Raw genomic sequence first — 22,501 nt, 5'->3', positions numbered from 1 at the left:
CACTTGCCATTAGTCAAATGTGGCAATTAGCCAAGCAACAAATGAAAAATTCAAAACATTTCAATAAAGCGCTGCATTATGCATTCCAAGTCGATGGCTAGCCAAACTTGTGCAATTTGCACAAATTATTTATGTGCAACTGAAACACAATGGGAGAAGCGGAGAATCGAAAAATCGGAAAACCGGCCACACAATGTGCGAAAATCTCTTAAGATTAAACAGCATCGAAACTTGTATCGATGCATTCAACCTTTCTCACATCCGTTGGCCGTGCATTTAGCTTAGATTTGGGACATTGAAAGGGCAAAGTCATCAATATTCTGTCGACTACGAGTAAACTTCCAAAGAACAATATACAATGGAGCAAATTTGCAAAAAAAAGCGAATAAAAGTTGAGAACATATCAAAAGCAAAAATCGTAAGAAAAAACATTTTTAGAAATTATTTTATTTCGGAAAAATATGATTTAAAAAATTAGGAAAAATATGAGAAAATGATTTAATTCAAGTAAAATAAGAAAATATTTGTTTTTTTAATAATTATCATATTATTCCAACAATTTGAACGTAATATATGGGAATTATAAGAAAAGTATCTTTTACAGAGAGAAAAACTATATGTAAGAGTTCATTTCCAATCTTGATTTAAGATTTTTTCGATCTTAAAAAAGAAAACAATCTTGAAATAAGATTTTTAGGATGGATTTTTTTTACAATTTCGATCTTGATTTAAGGATAAACCTTTTTTGTTTAATTTTTACATTAGGCAATCTTGATTTAAGATTTTGTTCTTTATTTGAGCCCTTTCTTTCTTTCTGTGTAGTTCCAAAAACGATTTAAAATGATATGAGCAACGTATTTAAATCAAAATAATTTAAAAATATACAATACATTTAAATTGAATGCCAAAAGTTAAACATTTGAATACAAGAAATATTTTTTTAAAAAATTCTATAATATTAAAGATAATTCTTTTTGAACAATTTTACTTTAACTCATTTCATTTAAAATATACAAATTCTTTAATTAGAATAATGAAGATAAATAATATATTTCAACAAATTTACTTTAATTAATTTAATTTCAAATATATAAAATATTTTATTAGAATAATGATGAACATTGGAGACAAATCAAAATTAAAAGAATAAATTATATATTTCATACATTAAAATTAACTATAATCAACGCCCAAATGTTATAGATTCTAATATAGAAATGTATCCGTATAATGTATAAAATGGAAAAGACGTGACACTTACCTTAAGCAGCGCCAAAGAAAGTTGATTAAACAATTTCCAAAGGCAAACAATGCAATGCTGTCATCTGCAATGAAAAGAAATTGAAATACAGCCATTATAATTTGCATACTACTGTGCAGCAATGGTTCAATCAAGCTGCCACATCGACACCCATCAGCTGGCTGATGGGAGAGGAGAATGCCTTCCCCCACTTTCCACTTGCAACCGAGAGGCATTCAACGAAGCATGCGAAAATTTGGCTAATACGGAATGCACGCTAAGAAATTCCGAGTGCATAGATTAAAACAAGACGAAGTGGAGGACGGACAGGGTATGATGAGGACAAGCTGAGTCATTCCCGCTCCCCGTAGAGTTGCACTTGGCAAGGCGAAAGCAAACTTAATGCAATCAAGCTTAATGCAGCGCGACGGCTGGCCAAAAAGACGACGACGACGCAACGACGCGACGACGAGACGTTGAGGCGACTAGACGGCAGAGGAGTGATGGCAGGAGGGAGGTAGAGGAGAGAGTCGAGTGGAAACCGGAACAAAGTGAATCCTTTGGGCTTACCTGCGGTGCATTTTTAAGCAATTTACATAATAATTATCGAGCAGGCGCAACTTGCCAACGAGAGCAAAGTGAAAATTGCCTCGAAATTCGAATGCTCGTTCTCCATGGGGGATTCATTCGTCTTGAAATATTGAAAAACTTGCTCAACTTGCTGGCAACTATATAATTAGTTTTCATCAGCTTTGTAGCCGTTCAATCTGCAACTTTGCAAAATGAAACGACTTATCGATAAAGTCCCACCTTATGAGTGTGAACTAAATTTGCAGTTTAACTTATTGCGAAATTTATTAGCAGCAATTAATTACAAATTAGTAAGTATCTTTAGTGAACTAATCCCAGTTTTATAGTTTCTTTTTAAGCAGATTTTCACTTACTTAACAAGATTAAAATGCGCTAAAATAAACTCGATAAATAACTAAAAAATAGTCTAAATTTGAAAGGCAGAAAATAATGCTGTTTAATGATTAACGCGAAATTTCAATAACCATTTTTATAAATTAAAAAAAAAAATAATTATTATTATACCCGCTATCCATAAATTATAAGGGTATTATAGTTTTGTGCCTTCATGAAATGCAAGAAGTTATATAAGAAATACTTTTGTCTGGGCGCTTATTTAGGTCTTAGTTGCATTGGTTGACAATCTGTTATATTTTGCACTATATGGTATATATTGTATGAAGTAATATATATCAAATGTAGCCTTTGGTATATATTGCAATATATTTAGAATGTATTACCATATCAATATACCAAGTGTACCCTTAGGAATATTTTTAGTATTTTTATGGTATATGAATTTGGTATATTTTAAAATTTTTTACCACCCTGTTTTCCTTTAGCTTTCTTAGTTGTTCATATTGAAATTGATTGAGACACAACATAATAAAATTCTAAATATTTACAGTGTTAAATGCTTACAAAAACAGTTTCTCAATTTATTTTGTAGAACATTCGTGCTTCTATTCGAATGCATAAATTCGTATTCTTAAGTTGACAGCATTAATCTATATATATTATATAAATTCGACTCATGGACTCGTGAGAGAGAAATTATTTGCGATACGTTGTCGAAACTTTAAGTCAATCAAGGAAAACAATTTTTTGAAAAGTGCTGCACAAATCCGATGTGAAAAAACTTGAGCAGATTTTTAAAAAAATATTTGACAGCTACAATGGCTTGTGTGAGATGGAGCTGAAGTAAGAAGCAAGTGGAGGGGTATGTGTGTGTGGGTGTGTGTGTGTCAGTGTGTGTACTCTGTGCGCTTGTTTAACTTAAATTGCTTTGCTGGTTGCCGTTGCCGTCACCGTTGCAATGGCGAAACAAAAGGCCAACAACTGCAACAACTTTGCTCAATGCGCTTCCGTTTCCGTTTCGTTTACCCCTCACGACCAACCGCATTGCTCTTTGGGGGAATGGCAGTAGCCAAACTTTGGCATTGTTGTCTTTGGCGCTGCCTGTGGCAATCACTTTCGTTCCCTCCGTTAAACTACCCCCCTATCCCTCTATCCACCTAACACCCGCCCCCTCCTCAAACTTGCCCACTTTGTGCTTCTTCAACTGAGTCGCTCAACCGCCAAACACTTCCCGTTTTGCTTCCGTCGCGACGCGTCGCGCACAAGAAAGTTGAAGTATGAAACGCAGTTTTTCAAAATACTATTCTTATATATACATATATATATTTTAAGCTTCGACTTTCTGGTTTTACCCCCCAAAGGAATTGCATACGTTTTTGATTGAGCAATTAGGGAATGCACAGCAACTACCCCCTTCTCCTCCCCCTCCACCCGACCAAAAGCATTTGGAATTTCAAATTTAATTTGAAGTGTCAGACGCAAAGTGCACACTTTTCATAATTTGACTGCTCTGTGCGGAAAGGGAATTTGATTCGCATTTCCAATGAGTACACTGAAAAACAAAGACCAATTTCCAAAGAACACACAAATTGTGTTCGTAAAATTAAACCACTTTAATAATAAATTCTTTATACTAAGAACATTAGTCTGAAAAATGGAAACATTTTAAAATAAAACCAAGAAATATTAGATCTACGAGTACGTCACAAAGTTCTGCACTTCTTCGGAATTCCTATTCAACCATTCTTCATTGCAAATCTAAGAGAGGAGGTCCTTGGGTTCCAAATGATAAATACTTCATATGCAAACTGATTAGGCATATAGAACTGAATAACTGCATGTGATTATTAAATAATAAGTAAGCAAAATAATAAAAAATATATTAAATTATAATGTAATAATTGGGTGATCTTATAATAAGATTTTTTTCTTATTATTAATAAGAACTTGGGTCTTATATTAAATGCTCTGGAATTCACTTAGTGTTTTCTAAAATCAAGATTTTGGTCTTAGTACCAAGAACTTTAAGAAAGAATTAAGAATTTTAATAAGCAAGCATTAAGATTTTCACGTTCTTGACGAACTTCTTAGACCATAACTCTAAGTTCTAAGACCAAAATTCTTATTACTAATACCAAATTTCTTAGTATTAAGACCAATTGCTTGATTTTAAAAGTATTTTTCTCAGTGTATTGGGTTATATGGTAATATATGGTTATATATGGTAACCGGAACGGGATTGCGAATGAGAATTGGTTTTGGGCAACGGTTTTGCCTTAATTCATTTCTCTGTATGTGTTTGTGTGTTGATAAGTGTGTGTGTGTGTGCCGATGTGTGTGTGTCTGTGGCCTGACCGAGCAATGGACAACGGCCGAAACCGCAGTCATGATTAGTGGTCAAATGACTTTTGTCCGCTGACATCGACATCGACATCAACATTCGACATTCGACATTCACATTCGACTCGTTCACATTTCGATTGTTGAATTTTGTTTCCCAAATGCATTCGCCATGCCATGCCAGTCTAACTACTACATCGAGTACTTCAAAATTTATGTTCCTGATTCGAATTCTGATTCTGATTCTGATTTTGACAGCGTCTATCTCACATCAAATGCAATTGCCGGCCGCAAAAGAGCTCAGCCAGCTGCATAAGGCATTTTAGAAGTTATCTACCATCAAATTTGGGAATATTCAATTATACAATTTGACAGCTTAGATATCGCATTCACTGTGATTGATACCAGTAGAATTACTAATTAGCAATTGAATTTTAAATGATAGCGGAATTAGAAATATACCTTTTGTAGAATTTGTTATGCTTTTTATGTTTATTTTATTCGTTTTTTATTTTAAGAGAAAAAATTTAAATTTAATTTTGTTAAATTTAGAATTTGTTATGTTATTCATGTTTATTAATCTTTTCAATTGTTTGTTCGTTAAATTTACTTTTTCCATTTTATTGTTTTTTTATTTTTAGAGAAATTGAAATTTTTTTATCTCATTTTAACTCATGTTTTCATTTTTGTACTTAAATTATATTGTTTCAATTATTTTAATAATATTAATATGAACGCAACAAATAAAAATCACACTGATTTATTTGTTGCATTTATCATTATTTATTTTCCCGTAACATTCTTTTAAACAAAGATTATTAAAAATCTGAAAAATATTTTTGTAATCTTTGGAGCCGCTTACATTCCCACAAAAAATTATCTTTTTAAAGAAATTATCTTCTAGTAAACAGTTTTGAAATTTCTTACCTTAAATAGTAAACAACTGGAAAAGAGAAAACCATTTGAAATCTAATTAAGTTTAAAGGGAAATAGTCTTTTGCACAGCTGCTGATAACTCAATTGGTTGAAGGAAGGTTAAAAGAGAAACAACAATTGGCATTAAAAAGCAACCGTTTAATTACAAGTGGCAATCGACATTTCCGACCTTCTCGACAGAACATCACACCGACCCATCGACCCATTAAAATAAAAAATAATAAAAAATAAAATAAAAAAGGAAAGAGCAAATATAAAAAAACAATGCAAAGAAAATGCAAACATGTGCACTTTTCACCCTCAACATTGTGGGCGGAATGTGTGCGGTCTACGTGGTTGGCAAGTGGTCGTGGCAAACGTGAGTGAAGCATGAAAGCCAAAGCCAAACGCGAATGCAGACGCAGCCAGCACAACAGATTCCGCCATCAAATTAGATTTAATTTCCAAAATGTGTAAAAAAAAACAAAAGAAGAAATGTTTTGTCTTAAAAGCACAAGATGACAAGAAGCATAAAAATCGCAAAATAAGAGAATAACATGTGGAAAATGAAGTCACGTTCGCCTTTTGTCTGAAATTACTCTCCCGGGACAAACACGCTAGTCTATCCATAGAAGACAGCAAATAATTTGAATGCGCGCGCTTGCTACGGCTTCAACTGTTAGACAACACTATATGCATCGTTTTGCAACACTACTTACGTGATAAAACTATCGCATGTGTTTTGCTCGGAACAAGTTCGTCGAAAGAGCTAGTAGTTAGTTCCAAAGCGCTAAATTTGAATTTCACGATATAAAAAATAATATTAAAAAAAACAACTTAACTTTAAATCATTTAAAACAAAATAATAAATAAACTATCGGTAAATATTTAAAATATGTATATTAAATTTGTTGCCTATTTTTTCCCTAATTTTTTAGATGTTATTAAAATTTATAATAAACATTTCAAACATAAAAGTTTCTTTGTAAAAATTCGATTACAAATTTCAATTTAAATTGCAAATTTTAAATCCAAAACAACTGAGTATAGCATTTGAGCATTGTAATAAGCTTTTCGTTCAATTTAATATCTTATTTGGTCATATAAAGCGATTACACGTCTTCCGCTTAGACCGACACGCTAACCGCATATAGAAATATTGTAATTATCACAGTCAAAGTTCAGGGCGAAGGTTAAAGTGCAAGCAATATTAATTAAGCTTTAATTGTCGCCAACAATAAGGGAAAAAGATTGAGAAAGAAAATTCATTAGCAAACACAACTAACGGACAGAGAAGTGTAAATACTCTGCTCTAACTTAAGTAAAACACTTTTTAATTTCTTCAAATTAAAGATATTAATATCTAGAAGTATAAAAATACGCAAATAGATTCAATTGTAAGTTTCGATTATGGCTTTGACGATCTGTTAGAGCATTTAATCTTCGACATCGCTTAGAGATAAACATCATACTTTATAGTTTTTAATTACAAGCAACTGAAATCACGGCAGCAACAAATGCGCAACATACTCGCCCTAACTGCAGGACATAAGAAATGCCGCAATGTGCCGATAGCATGCAACACCAATGGAAAAAGCAAAGGGGAGAAAAAAAACTAGTAGCCGTTGGTCAGGTGAAAAATGCACTTTGAGCTTTGCATTTGCAATGCAAAACAGAGACCAAGCAACGGGCTTTGCCTACACCTTAAACGCCACAAATGAAAAACTAATGCTTTTCACATTGAACGACGACGCGTCGCTGGAAAAGTCGTCGCCACACGCAAGCGGACGCAGTCGCAGGTCATTTTCGCTTCGCTTTTCATTGCATGCAAAATTGTGTAACTTTATAGCTGGCCAATTAATTGAGGCAGTTTGCAGAAAATTGATTGTGTTTGTCCAACTAGCGTTATAACTAATGCTTCCTAAATAATCTTTTGGGTATTTTCAAGTCGGCTAGTTGCTTCAGCCAACTTTACAACTGTTTTTTGTGCTACTAAATGGTGGGCGCGAATATGATAGGCTATTATGTGTTTTTACTAGTAGAAGGTGCTTTGTCAAAATTGTTGACAAATAAAGTTGTCAAGGTTATTGAAATGAATTGCCGCACGTTTGATTAAATAAATTCGCTTTAAAGTTTAAATGAAATGTATTCTTCAATCAATATGACAATTAAATTAAATTTTAAGATAGGGCTTAAAATATCTTGAAAATAAGTCATTTAAAATCACTAACTTAAAATTTATTTTCATAAATTAATTTTACGCGAATGTTGTTAGAATCATATTTTGCAAAATAAATTCAATATAAACATAAATGTTTCCTATTTTATCTAATATAAAATTGCCGAAAAAAAACAAATAAAAAGATTGTTTTTTCGCCAATTTGTATTCTGTTTTAATTGATTTAATGTTAAAAGCTATTACAATAAAATTAATCTATTTCTGAATTTTGTAAATAGAGTTAAATCGTTGTTTATAAGCAATAGAACTTTATTTTCAAATTACCAATTTTATTAAAATTAATTAATTGAATTAGTAGTTTTTAAATAAAACAATTTGTTTAAATTTGAATCCACTTCTAAACGAACTAATTATACGATATATTCAAAGATATTGGAACTGCACACAGGGTGTTTCATCCATTATGCTGCGGAACCAAATATCGCACACAGCGTGATCAGCATACTTGCCGCGATAAGCGAACAGATGAGATACGCATGTTGCCATCACGTCAAACCGGCAACAATAATAAAAATGAATGCGTGCAGAATGTAAACAAAACAATTGATGGCAACTGGGTGGCAACGCTGCAATGGAAACTGCGTTGTTTACGTTTGCACCGAGAGCAGAACAAAGCGTTGAATGTGCAATTTCCAATGAAAATCAAAAGTAAAATCAAATAAATGCATTCAATTTGAGGCAACGTTGCGGCAAGGACAAACGCGCAAAGCGAGGAAACGATATAAAAGTTATTTGGCCAGCAGCAAAGAGTCTCAGTTTTACATGAGCAGCGCAGGGCAACGCAACGTGCCAGAACGACGACGACAACGAGCTGCAACAGTCAACGAAACGGTAGAAGCAGAAGCAGAGGTTGGCACAAAAAGGCGAAGTAGACACGGACATTGTTGGCGTGACTGCGGCGCATTAAATCAACGTGTGAAACACAAAGCGGAAGTGCAACGCCGCCGTCGCCACTTGCCACGTCCCTGACCCTCGCCTCGAGTCTCCAGTGCAACTGGTGGTCGCTATGGATGTCGTCGATGTCTACGCCTGGGTAAGAATCTAACGCTTGAAAGGGAACTTTCATTACAAGAGAACCGAAATTATGATATGAAAATGCAGAGCTAAGAATATATAAAGCGAGATCAGCAGAGATTATATAATCTTAACTCACTTTGCTTTTCCACTCCTAAGCAAATGTATCTAAACTTCATGCAATTTTCTAAAAAAAAATTTTTTTATTCCTCAAATCGAGAAATGAATAAAAAAAGTGAGTTATATATAAAGATTATATGATGTCTTATCTAACTTCGTCTTACAACTCTAAACAAAAGTCTACAAATTTTATTTTCATTACCTCAAATCCAGAAATTAATGAAGAAATGCTTAGCCAAAAAATGTTTGTGCCTCAATTGGTGGAATTCAAAATTTTCAAATTAAAAATAGTATATCCCTTAAATTTCCAAGCACTCTTCTAGCAATATAGTATAATTAGAATAAAGATTATAATAGAATATTATTATTTTTAATATGTTCCGTTAAGATGTGGAAAAAGAAATACAATATTTTATAGTTTGAGCTTTTAAGCCAGGCATATCGATTCGATTAAAAGAAATTCGAATTTATTATTTAAAAATATTAGATAAAATTGAAATTAACACTATCACTATTAAAAACAATAAATATTATTAGATAATTTAAACGCGAACTGTTCAAACAACTATTATAGTTATTTGATTACTTTTTTAAGTAATCTTTTGGATACATTTATTGTTAACTATCAAAAAGAAATACAATTGTGTAAAAAACATAAAGCTCTTAAATTTTTGAAGAGTACCTAAGCAAATATTTAATTTTCTGTATATAGTTAACGTTTTAAGCTGGAAAGCATATGACAATATTATAAAGAGATAAAATTGTTTACAAGAAATTTCAATAGATAAGAAAAATTGTGCTCTATAGAAAAAGAGTTGTTAAGAGTAAGAGTCAGCACAATCGGATTATAATCGGACTCAGTAAATTATAAACACATATAACATAAGTATTCCATTTTTAGGCAGTCCCATGTATCGATCGAAAGAGTATGCGATATTATATCTTAAATCTATTCCTTAAAGGGTTGCATATTAATAAGCATATAGCTGTTAAATTCTAAGAGAGTGAAAAGAAAATATTTAACTTTCTAAAGTTTGTAGGCATTTTAAGATGAAAAGCATATGACAGTCATGCATAGTAAAAGTTATTTTAAAGAAGAGATAAAATTGTTTACAAACAATTTCAATAGATAAGAAAAATTGTGCTCTATAAAAATAGAGTTGTTAAGAGTAAATCAGCACAATCGGATTATAATCGGACTTAGTAAATTATAAACACATATAAGTATTCCATTTTTAGACAGTCCCTTCAAGGGTTGCAAATTAATAAGAAAATTTCGTATAATAAACATATAGCTGTTAAATTCTTAGAGAGTGAAAAGAAAATATTTAATTTTCTAAAGTTTGTAATCATTTTAAGCTGGAAAGCATATGACAGTCGTGCATAGTAAAAAGTATTTAAAGGGTATTCCCCAATCGAGCGCACTCGATTGCGACTTTTTAAATGGTTTTCGGTGAAAATGTCGTTTGCATTGCAAATTAATGAGCAATTTCCTTTGACCTGCGTCTGCGTCTGCGCCTGCACAGGGCGCCAATTCTCATGGCCAGCTTGGCCTTGGTTACGAATCGGAGCTGTGCATGTCACCGCAACGCCTGACCAAATATTCGTTTGTGCCGCATTTGGTGCGCTGCATTCGCGGTGGCGGAGGTCATGTGCTCATCCTGGACAGCAACGGTCGGTTGCATGCCTGCGGCTGGAATAATCGCGGCCAATTGGGTCTCAACTCGACGGAGGAGTGCCACAATGAGTTCAGCATGGTGCCCACCGAATATTTCGAGGTAAACTTTAACATTAGCAACAGTGCAAACAGTTCCATTAATATTCTTTTGTGTTGACCAGGAAGTGCCCATCGAAAGCATTAGCTGCGGCTGGGATATATCGGGTGCCATAACAGTGACGAAGCGTTTGTTCGTCTGGGGCTCGAATGCCTTTCAGCAGCTGGGCATTTGTCAGCGTGGCTTCATGGCCGTCCGTCGTCCGATGCCAGTCCGTCTGCCCCGCGATGAGGCAGCGCAGCGCATCAGCTTCGGGTTGCGGCATTGTGCGGTGCTAACGCATGATCATAAAATTTATATATTCGGACGATTGCGCATCATGGATCCGCCACCAATTGAATTGGATATTACGGCCACATCGTTGCATCGTGCCAATGTCATGAAGATCCAGGCGCACAATCCCAACGAGCTGCGCATTGTGTCGCTGGTCAGCGGACAGAATCATATGCTGCTCAAGTGCATCGATCTGGAAGCGGGCAGCCGGCGACGCATCATCGCCTTGGGCGACAACAAATTCTGCCAGTCGAATGCCTTTCAGTTCGACGAGGATGTCCATCAACTGGCCGTCGGTTGGACCCACAATGCCGTCGTCCTCAAGTCGCACAGCATCCTGCTGTGGGGTCGCAATTGCTATGGCCAACTTGGCATCGGTGGCTTCAGCGAACAGCAGGCGACACCAACGCCACTTCGGCTGCAACTGGAGCAGGGTCAGAGTCCGGCACGTCTCCACATGGGTGCCGAGCACGGTCTGTTGCGGACCACAACCGGCGACATTTATACCTGGGGCTGGAACGAGCACGGCAATTGTGGCAACAATGCCACAGAGAATTTGTAAGCTCATTACTACACAAAGTTGCAACTAGCTTAGCGAAGGATTTGTAATTGAAGTGCAATTCCAATTCCAAGTTAAGAATCAATTTAAAAGACATTTTGGTGGACAACTTAACTTCATACTTGAAATACAAATTCATTTGCAAAAGTTTCCAATACAAAGTTAAGAATCAACTTTAAATTAAAAATCAATTTGTTGTCAACTTGAACTTCACTTAATACTTAAATTCTAAAAACATTTGCAAAAGATTCCAGCTCAAAGCTGGGAATGAACTTGCAATTAAAAAGCAATTGTTCATTATCTTTGAACTTAAACTGAATAATTAAATTGTTAAATCAATTAGTAGTTAAAACTGAAAACCAATTTGTTGCAACAATTGTAACGCACTTTTAACTTGATAAATCTTTGATTGTAAACTATTTAAAGAATTTTATATTGGGCTAAAGTTAGCACATTTTATAAAATCGTTTTTACAATTAAACTTCAATTTTAAATACCTTTAAAGCATTTAAATAGCAATGTATTCCAAATTAATCATTTGACTTTTACTAAATAATCAACGTAATCAATTTAAATTTCCATTATACAAAATCTAAACTTCATATGCATTGCTTTCAATGGAGAAAAAAAGAATTTCAATTTCAAATGATGAGTTTTTTAAGTTTATTTATAACCAATTTAGAGTAGAATAGGATAAGAGTAACATAATTTTGTTCACTAATCATCATTAACAATCACGAAAACTATTTGCAGATCGCAACCAACTCAATTAAAGCTGCCGGGATTTGCAAAATTAGCTGGCACTGGAGCTGGATTTTGTTATGCCATTGTTGAAACTGTCGAAGAGGCTGTGGGACCAACAACTCCATTATAAGATAGTTGCATATTTAATTTCGTACTGTTGACGCTTCAATTCAGTTGTTGTATTTCTTGATTAAAATAAACATATTGTTATCTTCAGAAAAGAAAAAAAACGCCTTTGCTGATTTTTATAGCTGCTACCCACTGGGTAAAAAATGTATGTTATAGCCAGAAGGAGTTATCTACAACCTCATAATGTATATATGTTCTTGACTGTCTGTCTGTGCGTCTGTATGAACACCTTAGATATCAGAGACTATAAGAGATAGATATATAATTTTCGACAGCACTTTTTATGTTTGTTTCAAATTTTTTTCCACCCACGCAATTCGACAAAAATCGAAGTAATACTTGAATCTAAAAAGGCGATTATTAGTACATACAATAATAGCTATAGTATTTAAGAGTCCTGAAAATTTGGTTGCGATTAGACAAAAATTGTAGGAGTTATTTAAGAAATAGTTTTGCATGGGGGAAAGCGCTTATTTACAACAAGTCTTAGTTGCTTTAGGTGACAATCTGGTATATTTTGCAGTCTATGGCATATTTTGAAAGAAGTTCATTTATCAATATACCAAATATAGGTTTTGGTATATTTTCTGAATTTTTGCGGTATTTAAATTTGTACATTTTATACTAATTTTGCTTTTTAGCTTTGCTGCAACATGTCCATGCCCATCTATGGCTTGGTCTGCGGTCATGTCAATGAACTAACCCAAGTCTATGCTCAGCTGTTGGCCGCCAATTTTCCTCAGAATGTAGCACAGCAGACGCTGCAACGATACTCTATGAGGCGATGCTACAACAATATGGGTATCGAGTATCTCACAGTCGAGCACATTCGACTGTAGCTTTCTTGTTAATAATTGAAAATCAAATTCGACATGCTTGTACAAATTGCATTATTTAAAGTTCACAAATAACGCATATTTATGTGAAAATTATATATTTAAGGCAACTACATAAAATATATGAGCTTAGAGCTTGTTCGCCTGTTATCACTCGAAGGCTGAATTAAGCGAGTGTCATTTCACAATAGGAACTAAAAACGTTGATTGCCAGTGCTGCCCATTTTTGTGAGCAACCTTTTCGTTTTTGTTTATGTACGTACATATTTGACAGACTTTTCTCACTCGTTACTTTTGGCAATAACAGCGTGCTATTGTTTTCATTGTGAAACTAATTCGATAAGCAAATCATTAAAAGTCAAATAAATAATTACAAGCACAAAAAGAGCAAAAGAGATCGATTTACGCACAATTAACGTAAACAAAAGTAAATTGCAGAATTTGAGACTGAAACGAAATTGTTTTGCATTAAAGTTTGTGAACGAGTTCGATGGATTCTCACGGTGCCAAAAGATCGGCGGAGCGTGAGTAAAGGAGTTTGTTACAAATACTCGAAATTGTATGGTAATTATCCACTTTGCATTTAGCCAACATGTACGAGCAGTTGGCCAAGAAGATTTGGCGACCCAATGCAATGGTCGACGGCGACGCCCAATCCGAAGAGTTGTCGACACCGATACCGACGCCGATAACGTCGCCACCGCCACCGCCACCGGCGCCCCCTCAACCGCAATCTCAGCCCGAGGGCAGCAAGAGCATGAAGCTGCCCAGCGCTGAGTCAACGACTAGCTTTCTGGCCGAGGTGCTGAGCGCTCTCTATGGCGATACGACGGGACATCCGGAGCATGGCAGCTTAAGCTATCACAAGGCAGCCGAGCGTTATGCCCTCACTGGCGATGGCAAGTTGGCCAAGCGATCGTCGGGATCGTCATCGGCGGCGTCGTCGGGCAGCCAGTCGAGGTCACAGCATTTGCCACCAGGATTCGGGAAAGCAGAACGTGCGTTGTATGAGCGCAACAAATTGGCAGCGGCGGCGGCTGCACGTCAAGTCAATGCCAATGGCAATGTCGGGAGCAATGTAAGTTTCGTTAGGAATGTTTGCCCACGACCGAGTCCCAACATCTTCTCTACTCTACTGTACAGTCTGTGGCGCCAAATGCGAGCGGCGATGCTGGCGTGGCGGGACGTGCAGCGCCATCCACTATTAACGAACTGTCTCACATTTATTTGCAGCTGTTGCAGCAACAACTGCCCCAGCAGCAGGCCCAACAGCAGCAGCATCTGGTCGCTGGTGCACCGAACAACATGTCCATGCCCATCTATGGCTTGGCCTGCGGTCATGTCAATGATCTAACCCAGGTCTATGCTCAGCTGTTGGCCGCCAATTTTCCCCAGAATGTCGCACAGCAGCAACACCAGCAGCAGCAACAGTCTTCCAGTGCAGCAGCTGCAACTATACTCTATGAGGCGATGCTTCAACAACGTGTCCTGCAGCAGTTGCAGCAACAACAAATGCAACAGCATGCCCAGCAGCAGCAACAACAACAACAGTCGCGCACTCCGCGTGGCATCTACGGAGGCAACTACAACTTGAGTGGCGGCAACAAAACGCAGCAGCCGGACAGCAAATAATATTAAATATTTGCTTAAATATCGCATAATTTTTATCCATTCTGTTCGATCTACCGAAATTGTTTTATTCCTTTTTTTTACTTTTATAGTTTCAATAAATTGCAATTGCAGAACAACACGGTGTTGCTTTTTTCTCTTTTTGAAATTAACGGCCGTCAGAAATATGAAAATGTTTTCAAAATCCAGAGACGGGCATCTTAGAAATTTCCGCTGCATTATTCCTTAGGTGACCGTGTGTAGGAAAGGGACAGCTAATACGCTCTTTAAACTGAAAGTTCCGTTACCTTCCACCGCATCATTCCGTAAGCATAAGAGAGGGACGGTTAATGGAGCAATGCAATGATTCTGAAAGTGTGGCCATATTTTGGGAAATACTTTTGAGAAAAGTGCGATATCGATGAAAATCAGCTTATATTGCACTTGCAATTTTGGCGCCTTCAAATTATTCGAAATTTCTTAGCAATTCTTTAAGAAAAAACCAATGTCGAAAAAATGGAAGGCATAAGAAAATGTTTTAAGAAAATCAATTCAATTTGAGCAATGTACAAAAATTTAATCGTTGCAGAGCGAGTTGCTTATTATGATGCAAAACGGAAATAAGTAAAGTCAATTGGTGAATAATAAACAAATGTATATAAACAGATAATTTTTTAATGTACTCAGTGTCAAATAATTATTGCAATTATCATATTCGGTTGATTTGAATTTTTAATGTGCTTCTTCCTGCCTTCTTCGTTTGTGTAAACACTTGCATCATAAAATCGCATCATTCAAGCAGATGAATAGGTTATTTGAAAATCATCGTTTTATATTTCGCTTATGGAACTTTCTATAATTACATTTATCGATAGGCAATCGCGATTACATATGTATATCGCAAAAAAAGTGATTTGTCACATCATAAGTTTTCGGATAGAAATCAGTCTTTATTCTGAAGCGGCATCAGTCTTTATTCTGAAGCGGCACTCGAAGCAACAATGAGCATGGAAAGTAAGATCGTGATGTTGGGATTCGTCATTCCGGAAGGAAAACCAAGAATGACTTTGAAACAGTCAGAGTTGATAAGGGAAGCGATTGTAAAGACTATTAAGGAATCCGACAACGCATCGGTTGCTCATTTTAATGGATTTAAGTGGTTGGATTATTGGCTGATGGTCAAATGTCTCAATCCAGATGCAGCCAATTGGGTCAGAAATAATTTTAAAAATATTCAGTTGAATTGCGATTTCGATTTTATGCTAGTGGAAGAAGATCAATTCCCACCGACTCACAGACTGTTGTCAGCTTATCAATCTTACATACAAATGTCGGATAATCACATTCTGAGCATGATCAAAGCCCAAAACAACTTAAACACCGAAACATGGTATATCGAACGACCAAATGTGAGTCAAATGTTTATCCGAATCGATAAAGCATCTTACGAAACTCTAAGAAAAAAATAATTTTAAAATAATGTTTGAACTTTCGAGCATCATATTTCAATATTATGATAATATACTGGTCAATTGAACACATTCAGTAGAATAAATGTGGGGGAATCCCTTGAGTCACTTCTAATCAATAATTCAATTAAAATGAAGCAGCACTAATTCAACAAAATAGATGTGAAGGAATTCTCTGATTATAGTTTGTAATAATAAGCGAAAAAAAAACAAATACTTGTACTACTTGTCAAACAAAAAAAAGAAAAAGAAAATGAATTGAGTGAATACAATAATTGAAAACCCGAAATGAATGTAAATGCGCAATTAAAGAAGAATGCATAAATAGGGTTCAATTAAAATGAATGTAATGAAGATGTAATAAAACAAACAACTTGAATTTTTGTAAAGCACACAAAGTTTTTGTTTTTAACTTTAAAGAGTGGAGTTTATTATTTCAGCTGTCTAACTGCGCACTCATTTATATGCAGCCATTTAATATAATCTTAAATTGAAGGAAAAATGAATGTAATGAAAATGAAATAAGAAAAGTAAATTTAATTTTTGGAATACACGAAGATTTTGTTTTTAATTTCAAAGAATTTTCTATTTCAGCTGCCAAATTGCGCACTCATTTAGATGCAGTTATTTTATAAAATATGGAATAGAAGAATGTCTAAAGTGAACGTAAATCGAATGTAATGAAAATGAATTAAACAAAAAAACAACTTTTAAAGCACACAAAGTTTTTATTTTTAATTTTAAAGAGTGGAATTTTCTATTTCAGCTATCAAATGTAATTAAAATTAAATAAAAAAAAAAACAAATTGAATTTTTGGAATACACACGAAGTTTTTTGTTTTTAATTTTAAAGAATTTTCTATTTCAGCTGTCAAATTTCGCAGCTATTTTGTATAATATTAAATTGAAGAATTCCTAAAATGACGGTAAAATGAAAATAATGAAAATGAAATTAAAAAAATAAACTAGAATTTTTGGAATACACACGATATTTAGGTTTTTAATATCAAAGAATTTTCTATTTCAGTTGTCAAATTTGCGAACTTATTTATTTCGATGCAGTTATTTTAAACGGCTGTCGCGAATCCAACGCGATTCTGACCGAAATCGAATTGTGTGTAATACTGACCGATGAAGACATCGCCAAGAATCCAAAAGTCAGTGTCGATGTACGTAAAGCTGGACATACAAAACGTGGCATTACCTTCGCTGAAGGTGCTGATATACGCGGAGGCGGGCAGCTCAAAGATGGTGCCGCCCAGATTGAAACTGAGCACGGGCAGCGTGTCAATTGTGGAGCAGTCAACGTAGTAATCACCATCGATCAGCTGGCCACCAATGAGCTGATTCAAGGTGCTGTAAGAGCTGCCCGGACAGGCCAAGAGTGAGGTGCCCGTATCGGCAATTGCCTGACAATTATAGCACACCACGTAGCCACCCATGACGGCGCTGATCATCTCGAATTGCCAATAGCCTGGCTGGGAGACTGGCACATAGGTTAGATTGCCGCTAAACAGTTGATAGTCGATGCCACCGAGCACCAATTGCCCGCCATCCAGTGAGGACGCATTGCGTGCCAAATAGAATCCAAATGTGGCCTCATCGATCAGGCCCTGTTCGTAGAGATTGTAGAAGGGGGGGACGACCTCATCGACAGCGATCGTTTGGTAGCCCATGCCCAGAATGCCATCGAATGGGACGCCGGTGAAGCTGCCATTTGGCTGTGAGATCGCCTCGCCGAATGTTTGATTCACAATGCTGAGGCCGTTGATTGTAACCGTGTCGGTGGATAGAAAACCGGTTAGGCTGCCGGTGCCATATTGTATGGAGAAGCTGCTGCCATTTGCCACATACGTGCTGGATGCACTCGCATTGTATTGATTGTGATTTTGGCAGGCGACATCGCTGGCCAGGCACATCACCGATGGCACCCATAGATTCGAGGAGCCCGTATCGAAGACCACATTGAAGTATTGCGGCGGTGTGCCAATCGCAATCACGCCATAGTAATCCATATTTTGATTATTGCTCAGTGATTCGGATGTGTAATCGTTGTCGCTCTCCTGGCTTCCGTTCGAGTTCTCCTCGCTGTCATTGCTGCCATAGTCGGGTGCAGCATAGTCGGGCACCACATAGTCTTCGAGTTGAGCACCCGATGAATGATATTTCTGATGCAGCCAGCGGGTTGCCGCCTTCATATGTTGACGCTTGTGCGTCTTCTGCTGATGCCTCCGTATGGGAATGCGATGCAGCTCGGCGCTGACCAAAGCCACAAGCACCACAACAACTATCAGCCACTTGAGCATTTCTATGTTTCTATTTTGTGTTAAGTTTGCCTGTGCTGCAGTCATATTTATAGCAGTCCCAAAAACCAAAATGTTAAAGCTCTGCTCAGAATTGATCACTTTGGCGATTATTAGTTTCAAATTTATCGCAATTGATAAACATTTTGATTGATTCGCATTTATTTTTGTTGTGCTTCATTTTATGTACATACACCGCAAGAAATGCTGAATTGCCAAGCTTAAAAACTAACTGAACAAATATCAAACATCATTGCACTTACCTAATTCTATTCGTTTCATTATCTGCAATGAAAAAATGTGCCACAATTGATTAGTTCATTAAATAATATAGCTTTTATTGATGTAAATATTTTTTAATTCATTTTTTGAATAACAGAATTTATGATTTTTAAATCGTTTAAGTTTTAAAGAACAAAATGCTTATCATATTTGTATAACATTAAACAATAACTAAGTTGAAATATTTCTATGTATTTCAAAAGAAATCTTTAAGGTACACAAATGCTTTCCAGTGTAGCCATGAACCAATGTCGTGCCATTAAAGAAGTATTGGTCTTATCTTCAAAACACAACAAATTGTTTATTAAGCTATTCAACAGAATGAAAGTACGCAGCAAATTTAAGAAACACAATTGGAAACTAAGCTTTAAGGCAAATACATAAACAAATGGACTTTCAATAATTGATTGTCGAGGTCTAAAGAGCGTTGTTATCTAGACATTATTAATATATCATTGTGTTAAAATTTCTCTTTATAAAGTATTCCAAACTTATGTGATAAAAATAAATTTACAAAATTGTGTCATTTGTTATTTATTGATGAATAATGTTTGCTAAATTTATTTGTTTGGTTTCAAATTTGGTAGTATTTTATGTTTTATCAGCAAATAAACATAAACAGTAAGAATCAAAGAAATCAATATTTTCAATACATGATGAAATCGTATTTAATTTCATGCCTCATTCATTTATCATATTGAGATTTTTCGGGGAAGCACATTTCTCAAACGCAATTTGCAGAAAAGAGCGACAAAAAAAATGTGAGTACATATTTTTGCTTGTTTTGTTTTGCTTTCCATTCATGGAAAATTTTCGCTGTCATCAGCAATATGTCTTTGTGTATACATACGATGCGATAGACGACTTTATGTATACAACAAAAAGCACAAAATCGATAAGTGCTGCTGATATTTGCGACACAATACACAATGATAAACTTTAAGCCTATTCACACTAAGTGCATCTGCTTCTATGATGCGATTTTATGATGCAAGTACTTACACCAAAACTGCATTACGCGAAAAAGAAATTAAAGGCAATAGACAAATCAAACGAGAATGATAATGTACAAAATTATTCGACACTGAGAACATTCAGAAATTATATGCTTATATACATTTTATTTTTTTAACATCAATCAACTTTACTTATTTCCGTTTTAAATTATAAAAAGCAACTCGTCAAATTGATCATCGATTTTCTTTAAAAATTTTCTTTTGCCTCTGTCTATTTACTTTAATTTTATCGACATATTTATTTAATATTTTTTTTTAAAGAATTTCTAATTTTTTATAATCAGAAAGCGCCAATATTTGCAAGGGGAATAATCAGTTGACTTCCATCGATATCTCTTGACAATTTTCTTTCAATACTTTCTTACACAATTTGAAATAACTTTAATGTATTAATATTTGCAAGTTATTCCACTTTAGCTGATTTCCATCAATATCGCACATTTTTCGATAATATTACTTTAATATTAGCTAAAATACGGTCACATTTCCAGTATCATTAGCCATCTCTATCTTACTCACAGTCGCTAATGGAATGATGCAGGGTTAGAAGCTACATAGCGGAAATTTTCAATGCTAGCGTATAAATAAAGAAAATGCTTTTTGTATTTCACATATCCAGAATCATTAGCCATCTCTCTCTTACAAACAATCGCATATTGAAATATGAGGATTTTATGCTACTTAACGGAAATTTTCAATGCTGACGCATCAATAAAGAAAATGATTTTGGTATTTAGATATTTTGTATTTTATTTATTATTGACATTTTTGTGTAAAGAAAGAAGGTAAATTAGCTATTGGAGAATTGTGCTATGCAATTGATCGATAATATCTTTTTTATATCTTGGGCGCAATGCCAATGCGTTTGTAGCCCAAATCGAACTCCAGGTAAAAGGGACCCATGAACACATCGCCCAATACCCAAAGCGTGCTGTAGTCGGTGCCACGATCGTCAGACAACTCGGTGCTGCCATCATCGAGGCTGGTGAAACCAGAGACACAGGTGCTCTTGTATTGGACCACATAGTCGGATGCCTTCAGGGTGAAATCGTTGCGTCCAATGTTGAGTGTTAGACTGGGCAAGCTGGGAATCCGAGCGCAGTCAATGGTATAGACACCATCACGTTTATCCGCCTCGGTGATGCCGAGCAAAGCATTGATTCGCTTCAACGCTGGCAACGGGGCCACAATCAATGAGGTGCCCACATCGAGAATAGTTTCGCAATTGCTGCAAAGCTTGTTGCTGCTGCTTTCGCCTAGCTGAATGCTGCCGGTGGTGAATTGCCAATAGCCGACCACAGAGAGTGGCACATAAGTGAGGCAGCCACTGTACAATGTGGGATCACTTGGACCCAGCAAGAGTTTGCCGCCACTGGGATCGATTGTGCCCGTATTATTGCGATTCAAGTATATCGAGAATGTTGGCTGTGTGATCAAGTCCTGTTCAACCAGTTTGTACATCGGTGGCGTCACATCATCGATGGAGATTTCTTGGAAGCCCAGGCCAAAGATGCCATCGAAGTTGGCACGACTAAACACACCCGATGGCAGTGCGGTAATCTCGGCAAATGTTTGTTTCTTAATGGCGAGGCCAGCGATTGTCACCGTGTCCGTGGAGAGAAATCCCTCGAGTATCGTTGGCTGATTGTTATGCGATGCATATTGTATCTCAAAGGCGGTGCCATTTGCCTGATAGCTGCTCGACAAACTCGAATTGTAGCGCTCCATGTTGGTGCAATTGTTGGTCGGACATTTCACCGATGGCACCCACAGATTCGATGAGGCCGTGTCGAAGAGCACCTTGAATGTCTGTTGACTGCCAATCTGTATCGTGCCAAAGTATTCCGTATTATACGCATTGCCCAGCGGCACTCGTGGGGTGCTCACGCCATTCACCGACGTCGTCGATTGGCTTTGGGAAACGGTCTCGTTTGATTTCAGTTTTAGTTTTGTGCGTAGTGCCAACATTTCAAACTGCAGATTGGACAGAGATTTCTCGTGGTGTTCGTGATTATGTCGCTCCAACTTCACATGGTGTGCCTTGTGTCTGCGGCGTTTTTGACTCTTTGCCGCTGCCACGGATTCGTCGAGTTGCAACAGCAACAACAGCAGCAACGCTGTCATCCATAACATCCAGTTCTGCCTCCAATTGCACTGCATGATTTCGCTGCTCTGGTTATTTGTGCACCTCGACCTCGAGCCCACGTATTTATACGAATATTAATTGAACTGCACAATGTTGTAATTGTTATCTTGCGACATTCTAGAGGATGAACGTGCAGCATTTGGCAAATTCTTCAGTTCTTGTTATTTACACAAATTTTACAACAGTATTTTTAGCCTACAAAATTATATAAACTTTTGGTAGTTTCACATTCCAATTACAATTGAAAATTGATAACAAGCAACGATGAAGTTAAATTTGGAAAGTCACTTTTATACCATCTTCCAGACTGTTACTGTTTAATAAACTTCTTTAATTTCACAACTGATTATATATTTTATATTCATTTCAATTTTAATAATTAGCACTGGAATTTGTAACAGTTTTAATATGCTGATAAATAGAACGCATTTTAACAAGATTCTTTTGATTTTATTAGTTTAACTGGCGCCATCTAGGGCTGATTGTGTTAGGTTGACTTGCATGCAGCAGTTAAGTGGCGCCATCTGTTAACTCGCCGTAGCATTAAGCAAGCGTTCATTAGCCAA

General features: G+C 36.0%; 4 protein-coding genes across 5 annotated transcripts; 2 read left to right on the top strand and 2 right to left on the bottom strand.

Annotated features, from left to right (window-relative positions):
- Window positions 1-8,233: 8,233 nt before the first annotated feature.
- Window positions 8,234-12,376, top strand: LOC133849083 (uncharacterized). The gene is made up of 4 exons (XM_062284952.1): window positions 8,234-8,694; window positions 10,322-10,573; window positions 10,635-11,401; window positions 12,156-12,376. The coding sequence occupies exons 1-4, from the start codon at window positions 8,668-8,670 to the stop codon at window positions 12,274-12,276; spliced, it is 1,167 nt and encodes a 388-aa protein (XP_062140936.1). The 5' UTR covers window positions 8,234-8,667; the 3' UTR covers window positions 12,277-12,376.
- Window positions 12,377-13,386: 1,010 nt separating this feature from the next.
- On the top strand, window positions 13,387-15,325 carry LOC133850408 (putative uncharacterized protein DDB_G0291608). Of its 2 annotated transcripts, none has more exons than XM_062286498.1 (3): window positions 13,387-13,635; window positions 13,699-14,189; window positions 14,255-15,325. In XM_062286498.1, exons 1-3 carry the CDS (start codon window positions 13,602-13,604, stop codon window positions 14,741-14,743), a joined length of 1,014 nt encoding a protein of 337 aa, XP_062142482.1. In that variant the 5' UTR covers window positions 13,387-13,601; the 3' UTR covers window positions 14,744-15,325. The 2 variants fall into 2 exon arrangements, with proteins under 2 accessions (XP_062142482.1, XP_062142483.1); XM_062286499.1 differs by having other exon boundaries at window positions 13,394-13,635; window positions 14,345-15,325.
- A 442-nt stretch (window positions 15,326-15,767) lies between these two features.
- Window positions 15,768-18,522, bottom strand: LOC133844756 (lysosomal aspartic protease-like). The gene has a single exon (XM_062278954.1). The coding sequence runs from the start codon at window positions 18,492-18,494 to the stop codon at window positions 17,256-17,258; it is 1,239 nt and encodes a 412-aa protein (XP_062134938.1). The 5' UTR covers window positions 18,495-18,522; the 3' UTR covers window positions 15,768-17,255.
- Window positions 18,523-20,513: 1,991 nt separating this feature from the next.
- Window positions 20,514-22,087, bottom strand: LOC133850513 (lysosomal aspartic protease). Its single transcript, XM_062286641.1, has one exon. The coding sequence runs from the start codon at window positions 21,947-21,949 to the stop codon at window positions 20,627-20,629; it is 1,323 nt and encodes a 440-aa protein (XP_062142625.1). The 5' UTR covers window positions 21,950-22,087; the 3' UTR covers window positions 20,514-20,626.
- Between the last annotated feature and the right edge of the window lie 414 nt (window positions 22,088-22,501).

Source organism: Drosophila sulfurigaster, chromosome 2L (genome assembly GCF_023558435.1).
Source record: "Drosophila sulfurigaster albostrigata strain 15112-1811.04 chromosome 2L, ASM2355843v2, whole genome shotgun sequence".
Taxonomy (NCBI): Eukaryota; Metazoa; Arthropoda; class Insecta; order Diptera; family Drosophilidae; genus Drosophila; species Drosophila sulfurigaster.
This window is presented reverse-complemented; position numbering and strand designations above follow the sequence as displayed.